At 48.3% G+C, this 19,337-nt stretch overlaps 1 protein-coding gene across 1 annotated transcript in view; it reads left to right on the plus strand.

Moving 5' to 3' along the window:
* The window catches only part of CFDP1 (craniofacial development protein 1), a 65,335-nt gene that overhangs the window by 10,935 nt on the left and 35,063 nt on the right, over window positions 1–19,337 (plus strand). The window contains exon 5 of the mRNA XM_054841169.1: window positions 8,279–8,383. Coding sequence (XP_054697144.1) covers window positions 8,279–8,383 — 105 coding nt within the window. The remainder of the gene's footprint in view (window positions 1–8,278; window positions 8,384–19,337) is intronic.

Below are 19,337 nucleotides of genomic sequence, written 5' to 3' on the forward strand. Positions count from 1 at the left end.
AATTACATGGAATATCTACATGACCGCTGTTTAGAGGTGGCAGTCTAAAAAGTGACTGCTTGCTTTTCTACAAACAAGCACTAAAATGCTGATCTTGGCATAATGGAGTGTAGGCAGCAGCCTCTTCCTGTCCTTACGCTGTTGTTATCATTAGAGGTCAGAGCATTCCTCTATTATCCACAGTTTATAGTGGCTTTTTCCAATTTAAAAAACAGCTATTGGTTTTTTTGGAAGCCAATAAGTGCAAATATGTTACCTTTCAAAAGATGCTTAAAAATGAAGGGGTCTCGGGGGTATGTTTTGATAACCTTTCCTCTGTGTGCATCCATTCCCTGATGCTTCAGAATTCCCTCGGGGAATCCTCATGTTGTACAATGCTGATTGGCACGATGGTGGCCCAGAGATGAGGTCATTAAGTGTGAGCAGGAGCTACGTTGTGTGCTGGTTCACTCGCTAGTCATTTCCCTTTCTCAAAGACAGCTGCAGAAATGAAAACTTCATAAACAGTGTGACAAACCTAGCCAGAACTCTAAGCCAGAGCACTTGCTTCTGAAGTAAATCATGTTATGGTCTGCTTAATGTGCTTTGAGAAGGGGAATGGCCTAAGGAACAGCCTCTATTCAGGATTTTCATTAGTAAATGTGCAGATGAGGCTTCTGCTTAGATGGGGAAACTGAAGCACAGAGGGGCTGGGACTTGCAAAGCATTACACAGTAGTGCCAGCTTTGTCCAGTGTGTTATCTGGCATTCACCAACACGCTGACTCCTGTCTTCTTCCTTTATCTTACTGTGCTTTTGAAAATCCCAAAGTGACTGAGCAGATGTCCACCTGAAAGTCATCTAATATGGCTTGATGCTTTTAAGGAAATAACTGATGTGTGCTGGTTTCATTTGTGTGTCTTTGCTGGTAATCAGTGTGATGAAAAAAGAAGGCTCAGCTGGGATCTCCAAGGGTGGGAGGGGTCTCAAAGCATCTCCCAAATGATGGCTTGACCTCCAGATTAACTTGGGCATTTCTAGGGCTTTCAAACCTGCAGTATCTGGGCACTGCATCAGCTTTGGGAACTGGATGACCAACTGCGTTCTCCCATTTTCAGGTTCTTCCAAGTGTTTTTGGCCTGTGTTGTGTGGAATTGCTTAAGAAAAAATCCCACCCTTCCCCAGTAGGTAAGGGAGGAGACATTGTTTCTGTACCTCATTCTCAGATGATTTCCTGACTTTTAAAAGTCTGGAAACAGAAAGTGCTTAGTGACCCACTCAGGTCTCACTGGGGCTTTTCTGCTGTTCGTAAGGGGATCTTTTGTTCCTCTGTTCATGCTTTCATTGCAGGGGCCTCGGATCCAGTCCCAGCATTTTGCTGCTTGCCATGTTTCCCTTGCTTCCAAGCTGCTGCCTCATTCCTGACAGCTCCGGGCTCAGACAGGGGCTTTTGATGTCTGGTGAGATGCTGGCAGAGCCTGCGCTGCAGCCCTTGGGCCTGGGGTTTCCCCTGCCGGAAAGTGCAGCTTGCAAGATGGAAATTTTTTTTTTTGTAACTAAGAGATTCTGAAGCAGGAGGGTTTCTGTGTTAGCCTGAAGGGAAGGCAAAGCTGTTCTCTGCCTTACTATCTCATTAACGCATTACAAACCGAGTCAAGCTTAGTCTGGCCTTTTCCCCATGGGGATGCTTTTGCTTTATCGCGTGTGTTGGCTCCTGTTGTGATCTGTGTAACCTTTGTGTCCAGTGTTCATAGCTGTAAGTGAATTTTGAACCCTTGGCTCTTAAGACTTACGATACTCCTTCCCTCGGTGAGAGAAGAGATCCATAACGCGAATGTTGCGCTGCTTTGCAGGAGTTGTGGGGTTGCAGGGGCCTCTCTTGCTTTCGGTGTGCTTGCAGATCGTGGTTAACGGGGTCAGAGGACTGTCATGCTCACACATACAGCAGCTGCATCTGTTCATTTGGGTTGCTCAACTCAGAGGTGTGTTCCGTAATTGGAAGTTAATCCTTTCGGGAGGTACAAATAAAAACAATGGGATGGCTCAAAGACTGAAATGCAAGCTGCATGTCGGGATTTTGGGCTGGCCAAGGGAATAGTTATCCAAAGGAGCAAGCAGAGACCCGATGCTTGGAGATACTTAAAACTGGGGTGGATAAAGCTCCAGTCCACAGGGAGGTGAAGCCTTGTGCCCTGGCTGTGGGTCAGCCACTCCAGAAAGCTGTGTTTGATGTGCTCTACCTATTGCAAGCCCCAGTGGGAGCTCGGTAACTGGAGTGTTACTTCCCTTTGGATTTAGAGAGCCTCTTGCGGAAGTATCAAGCAGAAGCCCAAAAGGGGTCTGAGAGCTTGGTCAGCATCTCAGATGGCAGCACTGTCCATACATTTTCTTTACATCTGTCACAGAGCCTTTGTCATGTAGGAAACGATGGAAAATTGGTCATTTCCTTCAAGGCTTACGAGTTTAGGACGTGGATGTCAAAAACCACTTTTTATGCGTTATTGATGTTAAAATACCATTCATCTCTGCGTGTTTTCAGATTAATTGGTTTGAGGTGCAGCCTGGGCTGACTGCTTGGAGAGCAGCACACGCCTGCTGCGAGGAGCAGCACCAGGCAGGCAGCGTGGCCCTCACCTGACTCCAGGAGAGCCCTGATCAGATTTGTTTCTTTTCAAAAACCAGCCAGCAGCTTCTGTGCAGATAGACAGCCCACAAAATTATCAGTCGCTCCAGCCTGGTCTTGTCTGTGTTGCTTCAGGGAATAGGCTCGGTTTCCCAGGGAGCAGCTTCTCCCACCTGGTTTGAAGAGCAAGGTTTAGAGAATGTTGGCTTTTTTTTCTGAAAGGGAGAAAACTAATGCTTTACGTTGAAATTAGAAAAGTGATGGGGACCTGTTAATTCTAGCCCTGTTTGCTTTACATCAGGTAATCCAGCATAAAACAAAGACATATCCAGTGTGCAGGCAAACGTGGCCTGGAGGCTCGATTGTGTGAGGACTTAATCCTCTCCTGGAAGGTGCTGAACATGTGCTCTCCTGCGGCTTCAGGATACTGCGTGCTGGAGCACCTGCCTCTCGTACAGTGCATCCGTCTGTGGAAGGCACCCAGAACATGGCAGCTCAAGCACAAGAGTCCACCAAAAATTATGCAGACAAAATATTCCTCTTGGCTCAGAAGGGATTTTTTTTTTTACAAACCCCTGTAGATGAGTATTGCTTGCTCCTCAAGTGATCATTCCAGAAGGCTGGAGGACTACTTAATGAGGCTAGACACAGATGGGGAATATTGGGAAAGCATAATTAGCCTCGTTTTTCCCCCCCACCTTGGTCTGTGATTCCCCAGAGCTAACAACATTAAGATCATGTGGAAAGTTTTATAATTGTGTCAGGTCTAAACTGGGGCAGGTTTCCCAAGTGAGGACTGAGTGTCCTGAGTATGATGGTAAAGAGCTGGCATTTTCCAGAGCTTCCACTCCTGCTCTCCCTTTCTCAGCACGGAGGTTGGGGAGATGGTGCCTTTGTGCTGCTGCGATTGGGGATCTTAACTATCTTCTCAGCTCTGAGTCCCCTTGTACCCAAACACCAACATGTGCTTTCTCAGCCTGATATGCACCAGGCATTTTGATTAGGAGAATGCAGTTGTGTTGAGGCACCCCAGAGGGGAAAAGTCAGAGGGATTTTGGCACTTGGGGTGCCCAACATCGCTATTACACAGCGGATTATGGACAGAAGCCTGCAAGCCTTCTTGATGTGGCTGTTTGTCTTTCCCAGCTTCCCCTATCCTGCCTCTGAGACCCTGCCTCCTCTTCCCCTCCTTGCAAGGATGTGGCTCTGCTGATGCACTTCTGTAAGGGCTTGCAGGGCACTTTCCTGACACACCGCACCCCTGGCATCCCTTCTGCTAGTTCTGTTTCTTGCAAAGAGAACTGTATTCAGCTGTGTTAGAGGCACCTGCCCCCTGTGCTGGGGTGAAGCCTGGGATGTTATGCTGTGCCATGGCAGCAGGAGTGGGATGATGTGATGGATTGAGACCCTCCGCTTCCCACCCGATAACTCTGCACCTGGTGTAAAGACCAGAATGCAGGAGAAAAGCTGGTGTATTAGACTTACTCAGCCACTGAACTGAAGCATGAAAATCTGGGTTTAAGCCCCTTTTGCAGGTTAGCTGGAGCTGTGTGAATGTGGTGTTCATCTCGGCCTGTATTCCTCCCTCCTTTTAGCTGCTTATGTGGCGGAGGGGCTGCTGGGAGCAGATCAGACACTCTTAAATTAGGATGCTGCAGTTCAGCACCGTAAGTGCGTGCTCTGTGGAACAACTTTGGGAACAGCCCGTGACAGCATGTGGGTTGTCTTCATGTGGTTTGGTGCTCAGCATACATAACTGGGGGCTCTCAGGTGGTAAATGGTGAAGGGAAGGGTGACAAGTTCTTCAGTGGAAAGTGGAAGTAAAGTACTCACAGCTGGGCATCAGAACAGCAGGCTGGATGGGTATAGGGATGTGTAAATGCTTGGGTACCACTTTGAGCTTGGTTCAGAGATGAAGGGTCCTAAGGAGGACACCTGGAAGTATTCAAGGCACTTGGGGATCTAGTTTCTAGCATATTTTCCTTAAAATAACTTTATAATATGGAAGACCTTTCTATTTTACAGTTGCACAGAACCTTGTACAGTAACATCGTCTGTGCTACCAGGCTCCAGCACGGTCAAAAAAATTAATAACTGTTCTGTGTTTTGGAAGTCTTGTTATGCAATTTAATAGGATAGCAGTATAATGAAATCTTTACAGGAAAGTGATGAGAGCGAGTGGCTTTGTGTGTGAATTACAGGGTCTGCGAGTGGGCGAGACACTAGCTACTTGTTTTATTGCTGACAATATACTTATTTTCATGTTTATTCCTGGATTACAATGTGTGAATAGCATCTCAGTAAATAGTCAGGCAAATAGTTATTTATCAAGTATTTAAAAGTGAAAGGTCTTGTAATTTTCCTTAGTAATGACTGTGATTTCTTCCAGCTGGATTAATGGCTCCCATTTCTCCCCATGAAGAGCAAGAAGTGTTTTGGTTTCTACATGGAGAGTTATTGTCTCCTGTAATAATGCAGACTAGAGGATTTTTTTTTTCCTCCCTGGCCTGGGATCTGGGAAAGGTTGAAATGTGCATAACCTGAATTAATACCTTGTAAAGCCCTTTAATATTCTTTCTTTTGTCATTCCTGTTGGAGTGGTGCAGGAGTCGCTGCTGGCATCAGCCCAGCAGCAGCCTGCCTCAGAGCTGCTTTTGTTTCACTTTGAGGCAATCAGTGGGTCTTGTGATGGAATCGCCTTGAAAGGTCACTTTTAATTACGTTTCTGACACATTCCTCTGTTCCCAGCTGGGCAGTCCTGGTGGAACAGGTTGCCTGCAGCTTTGCAGCTGAGTTTCTACAGCAGACACCTTCAAAAATATATGCGATATATGCTAGAGCAGTTGCTGGCAGGCCAAAGGAAGCCAAAAAATTGGAATAAAGTGTTATGTTCTGTGCCCAGCTGTTTGCTGCTGGCACCCTGAGGTGGTGGAGGATGCAAATATCAAAGCATAAGTAATTCCTTGGTAACAACCTGTATTGTGCCCCTGGACAGCAAAGTGATTTCTTTGCTGCTGAAGTGTCGGTCGTTGAAGGGCCGTGCCAGACCCTCCCTGTGCATCATGTTGAGTGGCCGCAGCAGGTAGAGGTTTCTCCTTTCTCACCCTGTCTGGGATTGAACATCTTCCTGCTCAGAGAGCTGTGAGTTGTAGTACCGGTCCAACCGACAGCGTGCTCTGTCAGACTGCAGGTTGGCAAATCCCTGGAGCCATTTTTCACGTGCATCTTAGCTTCGTGCCTTCCTTTACCTCAACTGGTAGGACAGACCTTGGTCAGTTTTGTCTCTGCGTTGGAGAAGGCTGAAGGTACTCGTGAGGTTAAGACCAAGGGGCCCCGTGTCGAGATCCTAACTCTGCCACAGGCTTTCAAGACGCTCCCCATCGTGCATGTCCAGATTCTGTAAGCTATTTACTTGCTGAATTCCTGTAGGTTTGTGGGAGCTGAGCTGGGCTGTCATCTCTTAGCACAGCAAGCAGAGTTAAGGCAAGGTGTGCTTTCTGTGACCCCTGCTTCCTTTCCCAACCCCTGCCTCCTTTTCAAGTCCCAGAAATGTGCAGGGTTTAACAGCTGGGATCTAACCCAGGAGCAGGTCCTGTGGCTGTGTCGAGGCCAGCACAGAGAGGTGGTGGTTTTGTTTTGGGGTTTTTTTTGTGTGTGGTTACTACACTATGCCTCTGAAATTCCTGCGTGCTTGGGGTCTGCCTGATGTTTCTCATGATGGCTTATGCATTTCCTGCGTGCCAGGGGTGGACCCTGATGGCACGAGAGTGCAGGGGGGAGAGCGACCGTGCCAGAAGCCAGCGCTGCAGAGTGCATGAGATACAGTGCTGCTCCCGAGCTAGGCAGGGGATGGAGCCAGCTCTTTGGATGCTGCCTTTAAAAATAAATAGGCTGTGTGATTGTATTAATCTGAACCTGGTGCTCATGGTTGGGAGGGGGCTCTGTGGGGAGTTCTGGCTAATTGCTGCATGAAGACACTGAGTTTATTCTGTCAAAGGAAATTCATGGATGTAGAGTGACCTTTGGCATATGACTGCTGCATGACGTGACCGCTGTTGCCGAGGGCTGTGACTGGATGGTGTGTTTGGGATGTCCTACATTGTGACGATGCTGTAGCAAGGCTTTTGTTCCTTCCTGAGCTGCTTTCTCCCTTTTCCCACCCCACCCCTTTCCAATCTGATCAGCAAACACTTCTAAATATTCATAACGTGGGATTTGTCTCTATCCGCATGACTGCTGCCGGTTTGAAAAGCATGTGACAATGCCGGGGGGAAACAGGGTTAATCTCCTCCTGCACTGGCAGAACAAGGCTGAGCAGGAGGTGTACAGCACAAGAACTTATTCTTCTTTCTGAACATGCCTTTTCCACTGTATTTTCAGTCTGCAGAGAAGGAAGAACAACAGTTTCCCTTCCCTAACAGCTTCTTCAGGTGCTGATTCACTGTCAGGATGGGGACACGGGTGCACTAACTGTGCACAAGTAGGATTTCAGGGCATCGATGCCTCCAGGCTTAACAAATAACTCCACAGCATTTTCCCTGCCGCTAGCGCAGCAGTAACCCAACTGGGTTTGCAGGTCCTCGGGTTTCTCTGTGTCCATCAGCCAGTTTCTATGTGAAAGTTGAAGGGTTAGGTTGGCGGGTAGGAGGCAAACAGTCATTAGCCTGACTTGGGCAGATCTTCTGACCGATGAGGCTTTCAGCCTCTTGTCGGCACATGCTCTTGAGGCCCAGGCTGCGGGAGGGTGGGATGGAAGACCGTGCTGTCTGGGCTGGCCAAGCCGTGGGTCAGGCTGCCTCTGTCCCTACAGAGCTGTGGGGCCCTGGAGAGGCTCACAGGCTTGCGCTCCAAGGGAGCAAAATTGTTAGTTTGGCAAACCGGGGCAACCTCATTAAGAGCTACTGAGAGCATGAAAAGCGTGTTGCTGGAGGCAGGTCACTGTAAATGAGGGGCTAAAGTAGCTGGGGTTTTCTAACAATTAATTATTGAGTGGTTTTCTAGAGATTCTTTCTCATGTTTGTAATTCATTCCCTGCTGTAGATGCCGTATTGATTTATAATTTTTTGAAGTTCAATATTTTGCACCCTCAGGGTTTCAAACAAAAATTAACTAGAAAATGAGAGCAAATTTCTGCGTTCTGCCTTGTCAGAGCTTTCTCTCCCTTTCCCCATCCCCGGAGCCAGTTTCTGTGTGCTCCAGTTTAGGTTGCAGATGTTGCCAAGCCCGTGGGCTGTGAGACGTGGGTGGCAGAACAGCTGTGGCAGAAGAGTTGCCTCACTGACCAACAAATGAGGAAATCAAGAGCCTGATTAAGAGCCTGGAATTGCCCCCGGTGACCTGAGCGGAACATTTAGTAGCTGCTAGTGAGACAGGCCTGTTTGAATGAATAAGCATTCCTGTTTGAAGAAAAAAAAAAATCCCCTCCTCCCCCAGCTCTAATTAGCTACTCTTTTCCTTTTTTCTGCCATGAATATAGAGGGTTTATCACTGGAATGAAATCTTAACAAGGTGCAAGTTCTTCAGCTTGCAGCTGATGGAGGTGATCTCTGCGGGTGGTGTGGGGACGCCTGTACCTGTTCTCTTTCCTTGCTGGGTCTTTGTTTTTGCTGTTGTGAGTACAGCTCTTCCTTACCCTCCTTACCCTCTGGTTTGTCTCTTTTTTTTTCCATCCAACAGAGTAACTAAAGAAGTGGACTCGACCTCAAAAGAAGCTAAATCTTTTCTGAAGCAGCAAGAGAAATGGCAGTCAGCAGCTCCAGCTTCCCTCCCGACAGTCTCTGGGTGAGTATCTAGTTTCTCTGGCCCTTAACAAGAAAGATGGCACTCGAACTGATAATATAGGCTCCGTGGTATTTAAGCTAATGGGTATTTGTTTTCTGCAGGATTTCAGTGGGAGCAAGATTAGGCCTGAAGGTATGATTTGGCGGGGAGGGAAGCGGGGGTAGCAACCCATGAGTCCCAGTGACTCACTTTGTAGGTTCAGGCTCAAATTTCTCAGTCCTCATAAATCATTCATCCTAGTAAGGAAATATTGTTTTGAATGTCTTGAGCAGGCTGATGAAACTGCAGGTAGCCAAGGAACATGCCTGAGATTTGCCCGCACTTCCTTTGAAATCGGGACCATAAAAAGCCCTGACAGGCTGGGCTGTGGCTTCTTATAAACTTTGGGAGAGCGTTTGAATGAGAGCTGCTTTTGCCTCTTTGATGTTCTCTAATATAATTTCCATGTGGATTTGTCACTTTCTGTTCAAGCTCTAGCACCTAATTCTGAGATTATGATAATGCTTGTCAAAGATACAAAGAGGTCAGGTCCCCTTTGCTTCTGACGTGCCGCTCTGCATGGTTCTTGATGAGCTTGGGACATCACCCGCTTCTCGGGAATAGAGGATGTGCTTTTGTGTTCCAACAATGATTTTTATTTAAGTCAGTCATTTGCATTTATATTTGAAAGACATAAGCTGCGTATGATTTGGTGACATAGAAACAACACCCATCAGATAAACACATTGTCCTTCCCATCTGCTGAAGAGCAATTCTCCAGTGTGAGTTAAGGCTGCCTTTCCCCGATATACGCTGTTGTTCAGTTGCTGCAGCTGGATTGTCACTCATTTTTCCAGTTAAGCGTTGCATAGCTTGTAGTTAGATCAGGGTAGTGAAAGCATAGTACACGTGTGTGTGACTCTTGACAGCTGCTGTTCCCTGAGATGAATGAACGCATAGATGAGCATAGTCTTGTTGCTGTTGTTCATGCCGTACAAGGGTTCGTCCCTGTAGAGCTCAATAATTGTAACCTAAGCGTTGTATGTGGGGTTTTGTGCTGGAAAAACTTGCTTTGAGTTTGCTTTGAGGACTGGCATTCTTTGTTCAATCTGGGTGGCCACAGAGGCGGTTCAGGGGGCAGCTCCTTGCCATGCGTGCTGCTGGTGGTCTCATGTCTTCAAACCTGCCTTCTAGTTCCCCTAGCAAATGCCCTGCTGCTCCGAGTGCAGGCAGGTTTGGTAGCCCACTGGGAAAGCCCCATGGGCTGCTCACCTTCCTGCTGTGCTGAGATCCAGTGTTTCCTCCTCTATCTTACTGGCCCGGGGGAGGAGGTGGCTGGCCAGCAGGCCTGCACAGCCTAGTCATTACCAATGTGCATGGCTGCTTGTGCTGGGGCTCTGGTCGCTCAGGAGAAATAGCCAGAGCCCAGTTTGAGTTAACACTTCAGATATCTGAAGTGAAGAAGCCACATCAAATATGGAAAAAGTGGAATAAAAATCAATATAGGAAATAATAAGTTCAAGGACTCCTTTAACTTTCCTCCAGTGTGATTATTTTGGAAGCAGCTTAATTAGGTCATTGTTCAGCTTGCTGATGTGTGATGTCCTACTGACAGCTGCCTGCCCAGAGTATGAGGTGGCCTGGCTGTGGGGAAGGGAGGGGAAAAATATCCTGGGCTTGTATGTCTTGCCTGCCTTCAGAGCAGCAAACCCTGACGCAGTGGGGCCCCACGTGCCTCCCCTTTCACAACCTGCTGCGGAATATCCTGGGTTTGTGCCACGGTACTACGGCGGCGATGTTTGGATCAATGTATGGAACAGCCTGTCGCTCTTGAGGGTTTAGCAGGAGACTGTCTGGGGCAGCCTGGCCAGCGTGTGCCCTCTGGTCTGTGAGTGCTCCAGGGAGTTTTTGTACCTTGGGATGGTGCCTGAGACGGATCCCTGAGACTGCCAGCAAGCATGCTTGCCTTTGGGTTTAGGAGGGTGCTTCTGGCTGGGAAGTCAGCCAGGGTATTTTCAGGTGAGAAAATCACTAACAAACAGGCTTGCAGTGTTCCTTAAAGCCAGGGGTGAGTCCCTTATGTTAAGAAAATTATAAAGGTCAGGTTTTAGACTTGGAGCCAAGCTATTGTCCAAGCCCTGCTCCTCCGGAGCAAAGAGCCACGAGCCTCGGTGACAAGCCATAGCAGTGCCTGGGGACCGATGGAGCCAGCATAGCCTGATGGTTCTTTGCTGGTGCCCTTTGGCTACTTAAAATACAAGTTTTGGGAGAGAGGGTGCGTTTCTCCCTTGTGCATTACAGGAGAGCCTCAGTCTGGGTCAGGATCACTAGAAAGCACAGAAAAACATGTGATTCAGGATTCTAGACGTGCCTGTGGACACCCACTGTGCCATGAGCCATTGTCAGCTCCCAGGAGCTTTGTTGGCTATTTAAAAAGAAAAAAAAAAAAGCCTTGCCCTGTGTGCAGGGGATTCGAGCAGCTAAGAGTGGCCTCTCCATCTGGCTTTTCTTTCTTCACCTTGCAAGCAGCTTGCATTATTTCTGGATGCAGCCAGCCTACCCTGCATTTATTTAATTTCCCTTCTCTAAACAGACAGAAGTAATCCAGGAAAGCAGCGGTCACAAAACCAAACATCCGGTCCCACATCTCCATGTTGCAAACCCTTGCAGCCTAACTGGTCCAGGGGAAGGGATGTTTGGGGCTGAAAGTGCATTTCCTGAATGTGTTTAACATCCATACCGGATGTGCTATAAAAAGCTAGATTTGTGCTTGTGAGGGACACGGGGGTGGTTGGAGGAGAATAACTTAAACGCTTGGTTGTAATTAAAGCCAGCAGTACAAAACAACCCACCCAGTTCTCTCGGTCGGCTTTGCTAGAAAGGTCAGAAACCCTTGGTTCCCAGGGATGCGATGGTTTCCCAGCCTTCCCGTTATTCCCATCGTGTCCCCCCATGACACCCAGCTAGGCAGCGCTCTGTCAGCAGCGGGTCTCAGTTTGTTGGAGGGGTTTGGGGTTGACACTCTGTCCCAGCTGTGTTTCTCTTGCACTTTGGGTTGTGTTAGGTTCTCGCTGATGCTGTCAGAGATATCAGGTGTGATGAGGGGATCCACTGATCCCTTCAAATCTGCTGTCACAAAAAATGGGTGGAAGGCTCCCAGCATTCAAAAAAAACCTCTCCACCCACCCCACTAAGACTTCTCACCTCTCTGTGTGTTTTAGGGCCCATTTCCGATCCTTACCACCGCTCCTGGGCCTTTTAGGGGCAGCAAGAGTTGCTCCTGGCTGTAAATGCATGACCCGAAGGAGGGGTCAGTCAGATCTGTGGGCATCCCTGGGGCTCTGAGAGCTGCTTTCTGCCCCCTCCCCGGGCCAAGCGGGACCCGCGAGCTGGGTCCATCATCCTCTGCGCTAGTAATCCTATTTTGCAACACCATTTCATATTCAGGGCATGTTAAAGCAACTGAAATCCTCCGCGCAGCTTACTGCAGAATGACTGTGCACATGTGACTTGAGATGCAATGGAGGGAGTTGAGCTGCGGGCTGGGAAATACATGCATGGACCCGGGACCTTTGGCATGAGCGGCTGCGATTTGCCCCTCGGTTCTTGCATAGGGAGCATTGCTACTGCAGCAGTCCTGAAAATGAAGAAAATGTAGTTGGTGGATCTTATTTGAGATTCTCCTCTAGGCAGCTGTTTCTACATGGCCTGAACAGAAGCCAGGAAGAAAAAGGGAGGTTTTTCACTGGCTTTGTTCTTGCCTTTGCTTATTACCAAAACCATTTGTAATTAAACGTGGACTTGCTCACTCAGCCCAGCTGTTGCTTCTCTGTTTGATCCTGCCCGAAATTACAGTGGTGGATGTGTGACCTCCTAGGCCTTTTCATGCCTTGTAGGCTGGTATAAACACAGGGTAAAATTTGCCTTTGAAGCAAGCAGGCACCGCTCCCACGCAGTTCAGGAGGTGCAGTGCTTGCCGACCCCCGGGCTGAGTTTGGTCCGTGAGGGTTTGGACCTCGGTGCAAGACCCAGCAGGAAGAGGCAGTAGAAGAAAGCTCTGATCCAGAGATGCAGGTTTGCCCTGAACAAAGAAAGCAAGGTGAACTGTAGCCTGTTCATCGTGGATGCTTTTCTCCCCTAGTCTACAGTAGAGCAGTTCATGTGGACTGAGCGTTGCATGGTGTGAAAAGCTTCAGGTGTTTGCTTTTAGAAGTCATTTACATCTTGCATGCTGATGTTGGAGTGGAGGGACTTCAGCAGGAAGATGCCTGTCCATGGCTTCTCTCCCACCTTCAGTGTGCAGGAGGAACGGTGGCAGTCTTTGTGGGAGGATATGGATGGTAGGAGGACCTGGAGCCTGTTTGCGGCATCCTGACCTGTTAATGTAATTTCTAAGCTAACCTTTCCCTCCAGCCTGGTTACTCCTAGGAGCTGCTTTGTATCCAAAGCTTTTCCTTGCAAGAGATGCTCTTTCTGCATGAGTTCGTTGGAGCTAATTTGATCCCTTTGCTATCGTGACCAAAACTGGTTACTTGAGATCTGAAGCAGACACTGGTGAGACAGGCTCTCAGCTTCTCTAAACCTCAGATGACCTAGAGCAAGTGCTGCAGCACTCACATGCCTCCGGAGAGCAATTTCATTTCACAGCAATCCCACGGGCCTTTTTTCTTCAGAAAGCAGGAATTTACAGTCCAGTTTCAGCTCAGCATCAATGCAAGCGGCTATTTAGCTAAAACTCTTGCAGGTTTTGCTTGTATGGGCTGAACAAGGATGCAAATAAAGTAAGTAATGAAGACCTTTAGGGGAGCTGGAGGTGGGGGGTTCTCAGTAGCCGCTTAAGCAATTGAATAGCTCTGTTCTTGCTGGGGATTTCAAGGCTTCTCAGCTTTCTCCTGCGCTTCCCTTAGTGTGCTCCAGAGAGTGCTGTTCTCCCAGATGGAAAGATCCAGCCCCTTGCACCACAGCCAATTGTCTGGGTGTGAGTAGAACATGACATATTTTTTCTGTGCACAACAAGATGAACCAGCCAGGGGCAATATTCGCGTGCCCTAGAGCTAGTTTTACTTATTTCCTATTCATACGCTTTGGTTGTGCAAGATTAAATGTGATGGTAGCTGTTCTAAGTGAGTAATTTCTCTTCAGGTCTTAGATCCTTTGGTTTTATTTTTGTTTTAATTATTTATTGTTAGTGTCTGTCTATGGGTTTACGCATATCCACTCCTTGAATCAACTTGGTAACGAAGCTGGGTGATTTTTTTGGAGTATCTTGGTTTTATTTGCTGGGTGGACTGAAATGAATTGCCCAGTGGGGATCGGTGTGGAAAGGTGTTTGTATGTGCAGGGAGGGGGAGGTTTGTCATTAGGAAAAATGATGGCTGGCTCAGTATTGAAGAGAAGGGTTTCCATCAGCCATAGTAAATAAGACGCTGATTGCCACATGCTTTGTAAACTGTGCCAAACAACCTTATCCTCTGAACACCTGCCTCCCCTCCTGAAGTCAGTGTGGACTGAGGCTTCCAGCATCACTCGAGATCAGACCCCTCGCGGAGCCCGCAGTAGTGAGGGTGCCGATCTCCGCCTGGCGTGGGTTCGGCAGCAGCAAGAGCACCAGTGTGGGCTTTGCAGCCCAGCTGAGAAGCAAAGTCAGTCAGGCTGTGCACACGTGAGCTGCGGCCACACTGCCATCGGATCCTGTCTGTTACCTGCAGGCAGGCTTATCCAGGGCTGCAGTCACCTCTGAGGCTTAACTCTGGGTGGGAGAGCTCTGCCATTTTGGGTCCTTGCCCCTTCTCTAAATAGTTGTTGCTCTTGAGCTTATGTTAAGCCTTTTCCCGATAAACAGAGCTCTGAGTGTGGGAAGTTTTGTAGCCACTCTCCCAGACTCAAAGCAAAACGTGCTCTAAACATACTTCTTTGAAATTAGTCTCTCAGGAGCAATCCTTTCTTGTTCTCAGGCTAAATGAGTCAGTGCCTTCTACCCCAGCCTCTATTTTGCAATAGAAATGAATGAGATTTTTTAGCTCCATTCTCCACTTTCCTGCGGCCATGCTGGCACGCGTATGGTTGCTTTTGCTTGGGGCAATGGCATCTTATTGGAAAGAAGTTTAGCAGTGCCTGTACAGCTCTGTGCCTTACTTCAGTCCTCTGACTTGATGTGGCTAAGCTGGATCCCTGGGCCGGACTAACTGGGATCAGCTGTTTCTTTTTTCTAGTCTCATTGGAGGTTCAGCAGAATGGAATTTCAGCTATTTGAGGACTTATACTCTCTAAAGCATCTGTCTTATAAAATACAAACAACCCCCCACCAGTCTGGGGCCTTTGATAATTCCCCAATGAAAGCTGCGGGGCAGTTTTCCCTTAGGGCAGTACAGGTTTTATGAGGCTTATTTTCATTTGCTTTCATCTCTTAGATCATGAGCATTTCTCTTTCTCCCTCTGTGAAAATGATTGAGGAAATTAACTGCTAATGGGGAACGAAGCCAGCTGTATTTTTTTATTCCAGACTCCTTGCAAGGTTGCAGAGGGAAACCCCTGTATCTTCCCATGTTAGACTTGGTCTGGTTGGAGTGAGAGGGGCAGCCTTGCTTTATGGTTAAAGCCTGGGATATTGGAGGTGGATGTGAAGAGCTCCTGTTCCCAGCTGTGCCATGGCTTGGAGGTGTGTCTACCAAGAAGATTTGTTTCACTCCTTTCTTATTTTGCTTTTGTAGTGTTTCCTTGCATGTTAACTGAGCTGCATCATGTCCCTTGAGTGTCTCCCCCATACCACATGCTTGTGTTACATCCTCTTGCTTTCCCACACTCATGTTCCTCCCTTTTTCTCACATCAAGGAACAAGTTCAGCTGAATCATTCTTCATAAAATATGAACCAGCTAAGTAAGGCTGGAGCGGCAGTCAGAGCAGAGCAATGCTCCCTTGCTTTCAGGCAGTCCTGTTGCCCCAGGCTTTTCACATACTAGTGGCTTCATTCATGGAAAATCGCATACTGGTGGCCTCATTCATGGAAAATCAGCACACCAATATTTTCCAGCACATTTGTTAGCCAGAACTTTGATCTGCATGCTAGGTTGTCAGCCTCGTGCAGGACTAGGCTTAGAAAATGGGCATGCCTGGGCTGGCTGGCTCCATACCAAGATGTGAAGTCAAGCAATTAGGGTTAAAGTTACCAACTAAAATGCTGGCTTTCTCCCTTCCTGTCTTAAAGGAGATGCTGGTGTGACTCTGAGCTCTCGAAGGGCACGTGGTCTCTTTCCAGAGCACCAGACTCTTTGGATGGCAGCAGTCTCTGCAACTGTTCTTTTGTTTGTTTCCAGAGAAAGCCCAAGAGAGCCTGAGTGTCTGCCCCAGCTATGGGGATTTCCTCTGCTGCTTTCTGGCCCTGAGGATGGTTAGCACGGCTGAGGTTTGCTTCGACTATTGCTGTCCAGGCATGGTGGTGGCAGAGCCCCCCCCAATTCTTTCACTCTCCTTACTTATTCCTGTCTGAAACCCTGAGCTTTGAGTGAACTGGTGCGTGGGCAGAGCTGAAAGGACACCTTAAACCAGCTTCAGAATGTCTCAAGCTCTCCAGGGTGCTCTAATCCAGTCTGCCAAGCCGTGGAGTACTTTATTTCCCTATCCGAGGAGGTTCAAAGCCTTCCTGATGTGTTGGGTTACAGCCCAGTCGGCTTTGTCCCGATGCCCTTGCCGTTGTGGTCCTTGGGGCAATTGCTGTATCGAGGGACCCTCTGCGGAGGCAGATAACTGGTGTCGTGTTGGCCGCAGCCGCACAGACGTCCCTCCGGGTGTGTGAGATGCTCTTGTACCCGCTGAGACAGGGAGGGAACTGTTTGATTTGAAGTTTCTGTTGGAGACCGTTCTTTTTTCTGGGAATCCCAGAGGAAGATGCACTTTTTTTTTACCCTCTCTTCTCATAGCATCTACTATCAATTATCAGCAAATAATTGCGGATGTGAGCTTGATCCAACCTTGTACGCTAGCTTTGATACCCTTTGGAGAACTCATACTTCAGCGCTGTTGCTACAAGCCTCCAGGCAGCCAGTGGACAATACAGACGCCTGTTCATCGCTTGAGAACAATGATGGCATTTCTTGAAGTAACAAGTCCTGGGCATGTGCAGGGTTGGATTGTAGCACTATTTTTTTTTCCCTTTAAGCTGCAGGCTTGAGAGCAGCAGGCTGTGTTGCAGCACCCATGAGTGCAAGCAAAGAGGAAACTTGCACCTTTTGGAAAATACCGAAAGAAAGCACATTGCCGTTCTTTAGGTGCTTGCCTGTTTTGCCCTGTGGTTGAGTATGCGTATACTATGTGTCACCGGTATATGTATGTTGGTAGGAGGTTGGGCGAGATGCTCGTTTGGCAGCAAGGAGGGGGTTAAAGCGAACTCGCAAAGGCTGGCTGATTGCAGCTCATGGCTTTCATAATGCAAAGCCGGTGGGAATTCAGCCGAAGGCTTCGTCTCCCCCTACCCCCCTTCCCCGCTGCTAGAGGCAGGCTAACCTTCCTGACTCGTCTGGAGCTGCGTCCCTGCCAGTACGGCTCACGCAGGGAAGCTCAGCAAAAAAACAGCAGAGGCGTAAGCGCGTGAAAGATGAGATTATTAAACTTTCTTGGGAGAGCACTGAAAAAGTCATTTTCCAGCGTGGTCGTGCTGTTTCCTTACGTGATGGCTGGTATGCAGCATGCCTGCCTCTTCATCTGTGACCTGCAGATTTCCCATTGCAGGATGGCTGAGGAAGCAGCTGGTATATACGATATCTCTAACTCTCTGGAGACTGGTATGCAGAGACGTACGTCCTTGGCTTTGCCATTGGCTTTGGATGATGCACAGCAAAGTCGCTTGGGCCAGAAAAATGTGAAGGTGGTTCAGCGGTGGCTTGTACAGCGCCCGGCACACTGACCTGTGCCACAGCCAGGAAGGGTTCCTGCGATGTGCACCCTGCTACCAGGGTCTCCATCTCGCCGTATAACACGAGTTTTGCGTTAGAGAAGTGCTAAACAGACAATGCAGCCCAGGGCCTCTTGTTGTGTAGCGTTCGCTTTAAGGACAAGCACCATCACGGTATTTTTCCTAATGTGTAAAATCCCTTCTCCCTCCCTGCTGTTTGCAATAACCCTTTGGAAAGCTGGAAGGGCTCTCTGTTTCCTTTCCCGCTCACACGCGTGCACTTGCGAGCCTCGCCAGCGCTGTTTGTGTTGGGGGGGGATTTCTTTTTTTTTTTTCCTACGGTTCCCAAGTCGAAGAAGTGTGTGTAGCATTTGTTTTGGAAACAAAACCATTTCTAGAGAATTACATGGCCTCTGCAAACAGATCAGTACAAAACATGTTGTGTGCTTTGGGCTGACTCGGAAGACTGCACAAGATAGCTGTCTCCTTCCTTGCTTTATGGTTTCATGGCTATTGCATTTAACAAGGACTCTTAAGAAACCTTTGGAGGAGTAGTATACGGTCAGCTTTACTAGTCCTGCGGGACAGTCAAGATGCTTAGTGGCTTTCCTCTGGTCAGTGCTGTGATTGCAGGTCAGGGTTTGAATCATTTATGGGGTAGAATATCTGCACTCGGACAAATGGGTAGGGTTCTTCATACTGACTTTTCTCCAAAGTGAGTACTTTGGGAGTAAAAGTGTGTTGGTGAGTATTAGTAAGAGGTTGCTCGTCATAGCTGTTGAGGGACGCTACAGAGCTGACTGTCTTCAATTTCCTTTGTTACAAACAAATGTCTCCTGGAAAAAAAAATTGCCTTCTGCCTCCTTCCTTTAGCACTCAACGAGGTGGATGGGAAGTAGGTAGCACTGCTGTTAGAAGGAGGGCTTTCCTGTCTCTGCGTGGCACGGGGATCATTCCGTCAGCTTCGACACCTTCCTGCTCCACGACCTGCCGTGCTCGTGTTGTGCCGGGTTGGTAGGCATTCGTGCTGTGTTGTCCTTAGATGCTGAAGTCGTTTTTAACGAGTATGGGACTTGGTGTCAGGTCTAGGGGAGCTTGGGACGGACAGCATTGGCACCATAGCCACCTGTAAATAAATAAATGAGTGTTGTCTTTAGCCACGGGATTTCTGGCCACACTCTCCCTTTAGGAGGCAATGAGATCATATTGACAGAACTGAGAATATAAATCCATGCGGGCTCTGCCATAGGTTGTGGAAAACCTTAAGTGCAGCGTCCTGGGTCTTAAGACCCAGGCAGAAATTGGCACATTCCCTACATGTTCTCATCTTTGTGCCAGAGCTGCTGCTTTGCTTGATGTATGACAGGCTGGGAAGGGGAATGGCTGGCTATCAGCCATTGCAGTTGTAAAGTCTTCATTTTCTGTATCGAACTTACAAACCGAGGGAGCCTGGGACGGTCCTGGAAACTCCCAAGTAACGCTCTGTCTAGGATTCCCAAAGGAAACCCTGCAGTTGTCTCTTCTCCCATTTGCTGTGCTTTTCCTCCCCCTTCCATGCCTCCTGCGTTGCATTGCAGCATTGATTGCCAGTTAACATAACCCTGGTCTGTGCTGGGTGTAACTTTACTATGGGGCACAACCCTGAACTAGAGACCTGGCAAGGCAAGCCGGATCCGCTTTCCAGCAGTCCCATTCTCAGGGGGATGGTGAAAGCTTTGAGGGTGCCCATGCATTTGGTGGTGGTGGATTGGCTTCATGGTTTACAGCTCGGTATAGTACACAGGAGGAAAAAAAAACCTTCGCAATACCCAGATTTATTGCCGCTACCCGCTCTGTAGCGCAGATGGCTCCTTGAAGAGGATCTGAGCCCCTCGTCCTGTTGGAAGCCCTGAGAGCTTGGTAGCTGGGGATTCAGTGGGGTGAACCCTAAACCCTGCTTATGTTGGGATGGGGACCTTAATCAGCTCGTATACTTTTTAGCCGGTAAAAATGCAGGGTCCCAAGTCACACTAGAAGATTATTTGGAGTCAGATTTGTTCCTGAAATAAAAGGAGGGCTTTGAGTGCCATCTGGACAAAACCATCACA

Source organism: Grus americana, chromosome 13, assembly GCF_028858705.1.
Source record: "Grus americana isolate bGruAme1 chromosome 13, bGruAme1.mat, whole genome shotgun sequence".
In the NCBI taxonomy this organism is placed as follows: Eukaryota; Metazoa; Chordata; class Aves; order Gruiformes; family Gruidae; genus Grus; species Grus americana.